At 24.4% G+C, this 12615-nt stretch overlaps 1 protein-coding gene across 1 annotated transcript; it reads left to right on the plus strand.

Annotated features, from left to right (window-relative positions):
* The first annotated feature begins 9188 nt into the window (after nt 1-9188).
* On the plus strand, nt 9189-12341 carry LOC132945077 (uncharacterized). Its single transcript, XM_061014700.1, has 5 exons — nt 9189-9723; nt 9838-9957; nt 10077-10295; nt 10431-10514; nt 10579-12341. The coding sequence occupies exons 1-5, from the start codon at nt 9675-9677 to the stop codon at nt 12339-12341; spliced, it is 2235 nt and encodes a 744-aa protein (XP_060870683.1). The 5' UTR covers nt 9189-9674.
* Nucleotides 12342-12615: the final 274 nt, after the last annotated feature.

A 12615-nucleotide genomic window follows, 5' to 3' on the forward strand; every position in this document is an offset into this window, starting at 1 on the left:
CTATCTGGGGGTTGTCTGTACAACAGAGATATTTTTTTTACCTAAGCACTGTGACGTGGTGGGTTAGACAGGTATTTATTTGTAGAATTTAAAGTCAGAGGTGGACATTATATACGTCAGCCTTGGAACAAGACTGAGGTAGATACAAATCAAGGTGACAACGTAGGCCGCACCACGTGACAACCTACATTCGCATGTAAATCACCAATCGCCCGAAGCGCTACAATTGCCGGCTTTATAATGCCCCCCACCTAATTTCAAATCCTACTACGAGAACAAACACAGTAGGAACAAATCTGCTGCAGTCAGATTCGAACCTAATATGTTCAGTCTCAAAACACACGCCTTAACCCACCGCGCCACAATGCTTAGGCATGTAATGTATACTATGTAACACTATTTAAATAAAATTAAACTAGTATAATTATACCACGCTGTATACTTCACACTGTATACATCACACTGTATACTTCACATTGTATAGTAGTCAGCTGATAACATTCCACAACAGGATGTTAAAAAATAATCAGTCGAGTTACATATTATTATTAAAACTAGGTCATTACACTTTAATTATTATTATTCGAATCATGTAATTCCTCTTGTATTAATTTACGTAGTTTGTTTAGTGAAAGTTTAATTTCATTATAATATAAATATATTTTTTTTAACATCGAATTATTAAAACATACATATGAGTACATCAACGACTCGTTAACGTAAAAAAACGACTCGTTAACGTAAAAAAACGACTCGTTAACTCGTTATTTTTTAATAGAAATATTTCTATTAAAAAAAATTATGATATTTAAATAAATTTTTTATAATTTTCAATAAATTCTAAACATAAATGACCACATATAGGTGGATCATTATAGTATTGAAATTGGGAAACAGTACAAAAAAGATTATCTTTACCTAAATATTTTAAAAGTTCTTTTGGTGGCTCGCCAACTATATGACCAAATGGATCAAAATATATTTTAAATGTATTGTTTATTTTTTTCCATGCAACCCAATGAGAACCATTTTGAGTAGAATCATTTAAATTAAATACTCCACATTCATTTTCCCATGATGTTTTAGGTAATTCATTTAACATAAAACACCCTCTATAATTTTTTATTTTATTTCCAAAATAATTTATATCTATATTACTCAATGGATCAATTTTTACATTATTTTGTTTAATCCAAAACCGTGTATAAATACCTTCAAATTTTTCAATATTATTTCTAAATGTTGTTATTTCAAATTTATTCATTTTTTCAATTTTTTTTTCAATATTTTTTTTTTTTCAAGCCAGAACCTTGTGATCTAATTATTTTCATCTCTTTATTATGTCGAATTGTTTCTTCTTCCAATTTTTTTTTATGTTTAGCATCAGTTATTGTTGTATAAACTGCACTTGCACCTGCAGCCGCAGCACTTAAACCTTCAATCACAGGAATAGCTATTGGTAAAAATCCACCTTTTTTAATTTGAACATGTTTAAGTTCTAATCTTGATCTGGTATTATTTTTTTTAGCGTTTTTTAATTTTCTTATTTGTTCTGGCTCAAGAATAAATTTATGTTTTCCACTATCAATTTGATTATTTTCAATTAGAATTGATACATCTTTATTATTTTTATGAGCTTCCAATATTTTATTAAATTGTTTTTTATTTAAATTTAGATTCATTTTATAATACAAAAAAAATAAATTAAATTAAATTCATTCCAAATTGTCTTTTAACATTCATTACATTTGCTGTAAATTTGGCTGCAGTTTTTTCACCTATAGAACTATGAGGATCATAAAATCTTTCCATTGCTTTTTGTTCTAAAATTTTATCATCAATATGTCTTGTTTTAGTATCTTTATTATCTTTATAAAAATAATCATGTTCTCTCGCAGCTTCATCTAATTTGTTTATAGGTTTTTTATTTTTTTCTAACTTTGTTCCCGGTCCTAAATAATTATAACCAGGCCAATGTATTTGAGGTAAACTTGAACAATTCAAAAGAAAATTAACAATTCCTGAACCTGTAATAATTTTCTTTGGTAAACATGAAACATATGATGATAAATAATCTGCACCAATAATAGGTATATCAATTAATTTTTCCATTTCTCTAATACAAATATTAAGAATATCAAGTTTTTCATCATGGTAAATATTATTTCCTGTACTTTCTTCAATTGATATATAATGTATACGTTTAATTATTTTTTCTTTTGATATATTTTTCACATCATTTGGTAAACAAGTTACATATTTTAGTAAATATTCAATACCTTCAGGAGTATCAATATGGTTTTCCATAATTATTTTAAACAAATGAAGAATACCAAGTTTTTCGTTTTTAAAATTATTATTTCCAGCTCTTTCCTCTGCAGAAATAAACTGTAAATTATCTATCACTTGGTTTACATTACTAATATAACGATATTCAATACGATTTTCTGTGTATTTCTTTAAACCCTCCCCTATTTGATTATCTTCAGCTAATATTTCATTATTTTCTTTCTTTTCCATAATTTCATTATCATCATTATTTTCTTTCTTTTTATTAATTTTTTTATTATTTTTATTATTATCAGTAGTTTCTTTCTTTTTATTATCCGTAGTTTCTTCATCATTTTCATTCGTTTTAATTCCATTCATTTCTCTCCAAATGTTTTTAATCATATCATTATATTTTTCACCACGACTTGATTTAGCTCTTTTCGTTGAAGGATCATTGTTTTGATATATAGAATTAGTTTCAATTAATATATTTTTATAAATATTAAAATCATCATCTGTATAAAATTTCGGATTGGTAGTATCTACATGAGTTAATAATCTCCACAAACCTAGAGTTCCTGTATATGTTTTTCCATTTAAAATTATATTATCATTTTCAAAATTTATTTTATCTTTTCCAATCATATGAATATCATCTTCTTTATTATAATATATTCCAAAAGAATTAGTATCTTTTACAGTTGGTAAATATCTTGTCGAAATAGCACCTAAGTTTATAACATTTTTAGGTAATGGAGAATTACTTGTTGATTTTTGACTAGAATATTTTGGAGTTCCAAAAGTCTCTTCTGAACTTGTTAATCTTTTTAATTCTGGATTTCTAGGTTGATAATAATAGGGTTTATTTAATTTTTGAATGTCTCCTTCAGTTTTAATAGCAACATCTTTAACTGCATTCATTGTTGTATTAACATTTGTTAATGCGTTTATTATTGGTCCAAACTTTTTTTGTTGTTCTTCAATTACATGTTTTTGTTTTACAACTGTATTTCTAAATCTATCCTGTAAATTTTTTTGAATATTAATTATTTTATTTACATCTGTAGATTTATGTTGTTTTTTTTCTTTTTTAATATTATCTTCATCTTCATCATCTTTTTTTATAATAACAGTCTCTTTTTCATTAGGTTTAAAAAATTTATCTTTGAACCTATTTTGTAATTTTTTTTTCTTATTAATTATTGTCTGAATCTTTACATCTGATGTGTTTTTTAAATTATTTCCTACCTTGGAATTGTTTTGTGTTTGATCTTCAAATGTAACATTTTTTTTAATTTTTTTTTTTAATTCTTTTTGAATTTGTTTGATATCCATTTATTATACAAAATTAAATTAAAACATAATCATTCATCGTTATATAAAATCTCATTACCTTTATTGTCATAGATTAAATTTTTTATCAAGTCTATTGTTATGAAACCATATGTTTTTATTTTACTTTTTTTATCATATTTTTTACAATGAGTTCTATTAATTTCTTTAAATATTTCTAAAGCTACATCTTCACTAATCAAATCGGACCATATTTTTTCAATATAATAATTTGATTGATTAAAAACAATTAAAACATTCAAATTATTTCTTATTGTTTTTATATCTACTGAAGTATAACTTTGTGTTAAATAAATAACACTAATATTCTTTGATCTTGATCTTATAAAATATTCAATTATCATGTCTTGTTTTTCTTTTAGAAAATCATCAAAAATCACTAAACTATTTGGTTCACAATCATCTACAGATATTATTTCATCATTAGAAAAATGTGTGTTTATAGAAGGTATATCATCAAATATTTTTTTTATTTTTTTATAGACTGGTTGCTCAATATTTTTTGTAAAAATATATAGATTTAAATAAGGAATCCAATAATTTATAATCAGATTATACAACAAGGTTGTTTTACCACAACCAGATGGTCCTATAATTAAAACACGTGAAGGTAATTCAAATAAAGATTTTTTTTTATTTTCATCTTCAATAAAAAATTTTACTTTTACTTTATCCATTTATTTAAAAAAAAATATATATTTGGTAATATAAATAAGAAATGGATAATATTTTAAATAAATATGATAATTATATAATAAATAGCCAATATGAAAGTTATATACCTCAAATCACAACAGAATTAAATAAACCTAACCGAAATACAATAGTTATAGTAGATGGTAAAGATAAATTTCTGAATGTTAAAAATTCAAAACTTTATTTATTACTTGAATATGTACAAGAAGATGGTACTAAATATCCAGCAAAATCTAATGTTATGTTATCTGATAATAGTGGAGCATTTTCGTTTCAAAAAATTACAATTAAATTAAATAATAAAATTATAGATGAAAGTGAGAATACTGGAAGACTAAGTACAGTAAAAGGTTATATGAGTTATGCTGTTGATGGAAATGGTCCTACACAAAATTCAGGATTTCAATCTACATCTGAAGGAGGAGGAAGTGTCGAACTCATCATTCCTTTATCACACTTAGGTTTAGGGTCAATGAAAGATATAAAACAAATTTACAATGCTAGATTTGAAATAATTTTTACAAGAAACACTGATGATGATGCATTGATTCTAGAAACAAACACTGAAGCTACAGCAGAGTCAAAAAATGTTAAAGCAAAACGTGGTAAAGTTAATATTTTAGAATTAAAAGTTCAAATGCGAACAATAGAATATGATGAAATAACAAAAATTCAAATAGTTGATGAATTAATTAAGAAACCGTTTATTTTAGATTTTAAAAAATGGCAATGTATTGAAATCAGAAATCTTACTGGAAAAAATATAAGATGCGATTTATCACCTAATTATCGAAATAATGAACATCCATTTTTTGGTGTTGTTTATTTTCAAAAAAATAAACTAGACAATCAAGATAGTAATGCTGCTTTTTTTGATGATTGTAATGTTGTAAATTATTCTTTTAAAGTTAATGGAAAAAAATATCCTAATGAATTGCAAAATCTTGATTTTAATGATATGAAATTTTGTCAAGCATATGAAGATCATATGAGTTATAAAAAAACCTATTATAAATCACATGAAGAAAATCCATTAATGTATTTAGATAAACAAATGTTTAAAAAGAGACCATTTTTTGTTGTTAACATGAGTAGACACCAAAGTCAAATTGCGGTCACCAACTGTACACTAATTTTAAACGTAGATTTCAGTAAAAATTTACCTGAGAACACAATTTGTTATGTTTGTTTAATTTCTAGTGCAGTGTATACGTTTGATATTGAAAGAGGAATAGTTGAGGAAGTTTTATAAAAAAGATCGTTCCATACTTTATTTTTTCAAGATATTTTATCTTGAAAAAAAACTTTTCATATTTATTTTTTGATTAGATCAAGAACACCAATAAATTCTTCATCAAAATTAACAATATTACCTTTCAAATCTAAAATATAAATTTTTATCTTTTGAAATCGATTTTTACTCACTGGTCTATATATCATTTTATGAGGTTTAATCAAAGCACTATTAGAATTATATTGAAATAAAAATAAAACTTCATCATAATGAGATAGCTCATCAATATGATGTGTAATAGATTCTTCAATTATATTACAATGTACTTCTAATATTTTGTTGTTATTATTTAATGATGAATTTTCTCCATAATGTGTATATATTGTATCAATCCCTCCTAAACTTAAATTTAAATCTTTATCAAATGAAAAATAATCTTTTGTTGTTATTTTAATGTAATCACCATTATTTTCCAACTTCATAATCGAATTGAATAAGATATTTAAATGCTCAATTGAATAATTTCCTTTTAATTCTATTTTACTATTTTCATTAGAAATAATACCATTTATTTCTTTTAAGAAACCTTGAGTGTAAAATTGTGGAGTTTTTATTCCTATTACTGTATAAGCAATATCTGGTGCTGTATACACAACACCTAATTCAATTTCTTTCCCTTTAGGCCATGTTTTATTAATAGGGATTAATTTTTTTATAAAATTAAAGCCTAAACAATTTGATAAATATTCATCAAACCACAGACCAATTGAAGCAGTTATTTTTAATAAATTTTTATTTATTTCAAGATTTATTTTAGGAAAATTTTCCACAAATTTAGTTCCGAATGAATTAAATAAATTTTCAATTTCACCTATTGAATAAATACCAATAAATATTGTACCTAGTGGGATTTGACCATTTCGACCTAATCTAAATTCACATTCTTTTTCAATATTTATGTAATATTCACCATCAATAGGAAAGTACATTTTTTTCTCACTTGTCATTGAAAAATCTATATTACCATTAAAACCTAAATATTTTTTTTAATTTTTCATCTAATTTATAATAACAAGGAGATTTGATTGTAATTCTATTAGTTTCATCAGAAAATGATATAATAAGTGGTTCTATTTCTTTGTTCAATTGTTCAATACTATATCTACCTGTTTTTATATGTATTATATTCTGTTTAATTGTTATACAACACTCTGATTCAATATTAATAAAATTGTTGCCTTTCAAAACTAATGAATAGAGACCTAAAAAATGATCACTATCATTATTGTGAATAGGTTTGTTTAAATGAATACAACCCTTTTTAACTTTTATAAATACCATTTATAAAAGTAAATTTATTTTTTTATTTAAAATCAAAATCATGTCTTGTTTTCCCATTCTTTAAAATTTTTTCACAATTATAAATAAGATTCAATTTTGTTTCCGAACATGTATTATACCGTGTTATTTTGTTTTCTGTAAATTCATTTGTATATCTTTCTGGTAAATTTAACATATATTCATCGTTTAATACAACACTTATTCTTTTTCCAAACTTTGTATCAATCATTATGAACTTATTTACTTTGTATGGTTTTCCTTGTTCCAAATCATTAAATTTTATAAATGTATATCCATTGTTCATTTTATTTAAAGCATCTTTAAAGTTTTCCATTTCCATTTCTTATTTATATTAGAAAATATAATTTTTTTTTATTTTCAATAATTTTTTTTAAAAATTTTCTATTTAAAAAATTTTTTTCAATATAAATATAAAAAATGAACGAAACTATATATTGTCTTAAATGTAAAATTCAAACAAAAAATATTAATGCAAATAAAATTCAAACAGTTAATGGTAGATGGAGAATTTCATCAATATGTTTTAAATGTAACACAAATAAAAGTAAATTTATAAAAAATCCTACAATTGGACATAATATTTCCAATAAAAAATTAAATGACCCAGATAAAATGATATTAGCTAAAGAACTTCATAAACCAGTTAGAAAAAAATTTCCTAAACGAAGAATAATTACTAAAGGTATTGATGATTTATGGGCTGCTGATTTAGTTATAATGAGAAATTATTCTGATGAAAATGAGGGTTATTCTTATATAATAACTGTTATAGATACGTTTTCAAAATTTTCTTGGGCTTTAGAACTCAAAAAGAAAGATGGAATTAATGTTTCAGAAACATTTCAAAAAATAATAAAACAAGCTATATCACAAAATCATCAAGCACCAAAATTACTCCACGCAGATAAAGGTTTGGAATTTGAAAATAAACATTTTAAAAAAGTTTTGCAAGAATATGGAATTAAAATGTATCACACCCAAAATGAAGAAAAATCGTCAATTATTGAAAGATTTAACAGAACATTAAACAGTAAAATGAGATTACATTTTGAAGTTACAAATTCTAAAAAATGGATTAAAATTTTAAAAAGTTTAATATATGAATATAATTTCAAAGACATACATCGATCTATTGGTATGAGACCTTGTGAAGTAAATAAATCTAACAAAGATGATGTTTTTCATAAATTATTTTCTACAAAAAACAAACCTAAACCAAAAATTAAATTTAGTGTAGGTGATAGAGTAAGAATAACAGCTTCTAAAAAAACATTTGGTAATAAATATAGTAATAATTGGACAAAAGAAATATTTATAGTTAATGAAATTTTATACACAAATCCTATTACTTATAAAATTATAGATTTAAACAATGAAGAGATTATAGGGAGTTTTTATAACCAAGAGTTACAAAAAACAAAATTTTAAATGATACTTTTTTAATAGAAATTATTCTATTAAAAAATTGAATGTAAAAAAAAAATAATATTTTCTATAATAAAGAATGGAAGGATTAAATAAAATTGAATCTTTAGTTAAAGAAATTGATATCAATAATAAAATGGATGTATTAAATAAAAAAATATATCCTGCTAAAACTTGTGATAAATGTAATTTAACAATTGGTTCCAAAAGTTGGTCTGCTCATTTGAAATCTATTCGTCATCAAAAAAATGATATAGATCAAACAATTTTACCTTGTAGAGTCAATACAAAATATAATGGTGTACCAATTAATCAATATAGACTAAAAAATTTTAATTTTTTGAAAGTAATGCAAAATGAAATAAAAAAAAGTATACAAAAAAAAAATAATAAATGTTATGTGAAATTTTGTGCTTTTGAATACTATGAATATTCTGAGAGTATTAAATATAATCTAAATAAAATTCCAATTGATGGAAATATTTTCATTATTAGTCAAGGAGATGATGGTTTTGGAAATGGAAAGCCTTATGTTTCTAAACTATTACATTCACCAACTTGGTTAGAACTTTGTAAAATAGCTAATGAGCAAATTATTACAACAGGTGATTATACTCACCATTTTCTAGATGATATTAAGTTTATTCAAGATTTAGGAAATATTAAAATGTGTGAATTTAGTATGGGATCTTAATATTATTTAAATATTATTTTTAATAAAAATTATTTTTATTAAAATATCGTCGTCGTCATGCAAAAACTGACTACATGCATAAAGTGACCAAGTGAAATAACATTATAAAATGGGTTATTTCAACCATATTATTGTATGGAAAAATTGACCAAGTGATATGATTAATATTTTACGAGATATAAAAAAGCAGTTTTGACTAACTGCAGATTTCGTAAGTATTTTTCTAGCAAAAAGTGATCAAGTTATTTAGTCACTTTTCGCATGTCAATATTAAATATATATAAAAATATTGTTTAAGCAAAAAGTGACCAAGCTATTTAGTCATTTATTACATGTGTACCAAAAACGTTTGATTTGTACAGTTGGTACTTGGTCATTAAATTATTAATAAATAATAATCATAAAAGTAAAAAATATTGATAATGATTGACGTATAAAAATAGGAAATTATAAATATCTATATTTTATAAATAACAAATCTATGGTAATAATTCACGTGACATGGATATTATTATCACCCAAAATATTATTGATAATATTATAAACTTATTTAATTATTTACTTGTCATAGTTGTTAGTTGTTTTTATATTTTATTCATCAAAATAAAAATTTAGTTCACTGAAGTACAGCTATTTAAAATGAATAATCGAAGTAAAAAGCTTGTTGCATTGTGCAAAAGTAATAACAGTAAGTAATATTTTAATTTCCTGCTACCTATGAAGTATTGCCATTTTTTCATAGCATTAATATTATAATAAAATCATAATGTTATAATTAATTGTCCTTTTAAATAAAATATAGAATCAAATAATGCTAATCCTCAAACAATTCAATCTCTGAATGTAATCAATGAATCAAAGATAGTGCATTTAGAAAATAATATCCAAGTCTCAAGTTCACAGAACTTTATTATGAAAAAATGTAAGTAATATGTTGTTAAAATAAGCAGGTAACAAACTCATAACTTTATAATTAATTAAGCTTTAATATAATCACTATTTTTGTACTTATAATATTATAACTTTTTTACACTTTTATAGTTCTGAATGATGTAATTACAGTACCAAAATCAATTGACATTGATTATCAAAACTATAGTAACAATATTACCTCATACAATGATCAAGACCTGAACATACTAGAATCAACTGATATTAATACACAATCAGTAACTGGACCATCTCAGATAGATCTACCTAATAATAATCTCACAGAAAACAATAATAAAGAAACTGATACATTAATTAACAGTAATACACGTAAGATAAAAATACTAACTACCTATTATATTATTTATATTTAAATATAAAATGTTGAAAATGTTTTATAACATTATTTATTAATTTATTTTCAGCTAAATAATATTTGTTTTTGTTTTTATACTATCATGTTAGCAGGTTCAAATTATAATACTAGATTTCAATTAAATAAACAATATTCTACTGATCAAAATGTACATAATAATAAGATATTATTAGGTATGTAATTTTTAATAATATTTGTTAAACTATTTTCAAATAATTAATATTATTCATTTTATAGATAGTAGTGATGAATGTGATGATAGTGGTGATGAATGGCAACCCTATAATAATAAAAATAATGCAATTGACTCTGATAGTGATGGTGTGATAGGGACCTGCAATGATGAAAATATTTTTGGTGTGATAAACGTTACAGAAAATACAGAAAATAAGAAAACAGGAGAACAGAATATAATTAAATCAGTGATAAATTATATTATTGATGAAATTTGCAATCAAAGTAAAGACACATTACTTGAAGCATTAGATGAAACCGTGAATAGTCAAAGTAAAAAATTGGTTAGAAGAGTAAGGGGTGATGCAAGTAAATGGAAAAAAAATGTTATTTCTAAAGAAAAAAAAAAACTTAAAAAACCTAAGGCTATTGATTGTTCCCACTGTAAATTTAAATGCTCTATTAATTTTGATGAAAGTTATAGAAATGAAGTTTGTAATAAATTTTGGGCTTTAGATTATAACCGCCAAAAAGATTTTATTTTAGCCAATGTAAATATAAAATCTGTCAAACGCCATGTCCCAATAACAAATATTAGAAAAGCTAAGGAAAACTCAAAAGTATATAGTTTTAATAATAATACAGAACATAATATTCAAGTTTGTAAACAATTTTTCTTGAAAACATTATGTATTAGCCATGGGCCTGTAGATAAAGCATTTGAAGGATTAGGCACAGACACTGGATTATTCATGGACCATGATAAAAGAGGCAAAGCACCATCGGTGAATAAATCTTCTGATGAAATTATAGCTAATATTAATTCACACATAGAAAAATTTCCTACAGTTGAATCCCACTACTGTAGATCTACATCTAAACGTCAATATTTAGATCCAAATTTATCTATATCAAAGATGTATGAGCTGTATGTGAAAGAATGTAATGAAACAGGTCAAAAACAAGTAAGTTTATCATTGTATAAAAAAATATTTTGTGAAAATCATAATTTATCATTCTTCAAACCAAAGAAAGATCAATGTTTAACTTGTGAAAAGTATAACAAATCTGCAAAACCTCAATCCAAAGACATGGTTATAAATTATGAAAATCACATCCGGAGACGTGATGAATCTTTTGCTGCAAAAAAATTAGATAAAGAACGAGCTACAAGTGACCAATCTTTTTGTAGTGCTACATTCGACCTTCAAAGTGTCCTCCAAATTCCAAGTTCTGAAGTATCAGCCATGTACTACAGTAGGAAACTTTGTGTATATAATTTAACATTATACGAGGCTGCTGCACCAAATAATGCATTTTGCTTTTTATGGACCGAAGTTAATGGTCAAAAAGGAAGCTCTGAGATTGGATCAGCATTATTAAAGTGGATATATCAACTCCCTGAACGTATTAAAGAGATTTCCCTGTATTCTGATACATGTAGTGGGCAAAACAGAAATCAATATGTTGCTGCATTATTTTTATTTGTTGTAATTCATACAAACATTGAAGTACTCCATCACAATTTTATGGAGAGTGGTCACTCATATATGGAGGTAGATAGCATGCACAGTGCTATTGAGTCAGCTAAAAAAAACGTACCAGTCTATACCATGCACGATTGGTTGAATATCTGTCGCCTAGCTCGTTCTCAAAGAAACAATAAAAAATGTTCTGGGTACTCTGTTCATGAATTATTATATACAGATATTTATGATCTAAAAAGTCTAGCAAGTATTTTAATAAAAAATAGAACTATTGATAACTATGGTGATCAAGTTTCTTGGTTAAAAATTAAAGTTATGAAAAAAATAAAAAAGGGATAATACAGTTCAAATACAATTACTCAGACAATGAATATAGAAGTATACACGTGGGTGGAAAAGGTAGGCCTTCTAAACTTCCTGAAAATTTAAAAATGTTGTACGACAAACAATTAAAAATATCAGAAAACAAAAAAAAAGATCTCATGAAGTTGTGTAAGTCTGAAGCAATACCAAAAGACTTCCATAATTGGTATCAAAATATTCCATTCAGCTCAAAGAAGAAAGATACAATACAAATTTCAGATTCTGAATCAAATTCTGAATAGCATACCAT

The sequence above is a fragment of the Metopolophium dirhodum genome, chromosome 1 (genome assembly GCF_019925205.1).
Source record: "Metopolophium dirhodum isolate CAU chromosome 1, ASM1992520v1, whole genome shotgun sequence".
In the NCBI taxonomy this organism is placed as follows: Eukaryota; Metazoa; Arthropoda; class Insecta; order Hemiptera; family Aphididae; genus Metopolophium; species Metopolophium dirhodum.

Excerpts from the sequence above, each read along its gene's own strand:
- LOC132945077 (XM_061014700.1), top strand. The coding sequence starts at position 9,675 with ATGAATAATCGAAGTAAAAAGCTTGTTGCATTGTGCAAAAGTAATAAC. Across the intron at positions 10,296-10,430 it reads ATTAATTAACAGTAATACAC|CAGGTTCAAATTATAATACT; the intron begins GTAAGATAAAAA and ends CTATCATGTTAG. Across the intron at positions 10,515-10,578 it reads TAATAATAAGATATTATTAG|ATAGTAGTGATGAATGTGAT; the intron begins GTATGTAATTTT and ends TTCATTTTATAG.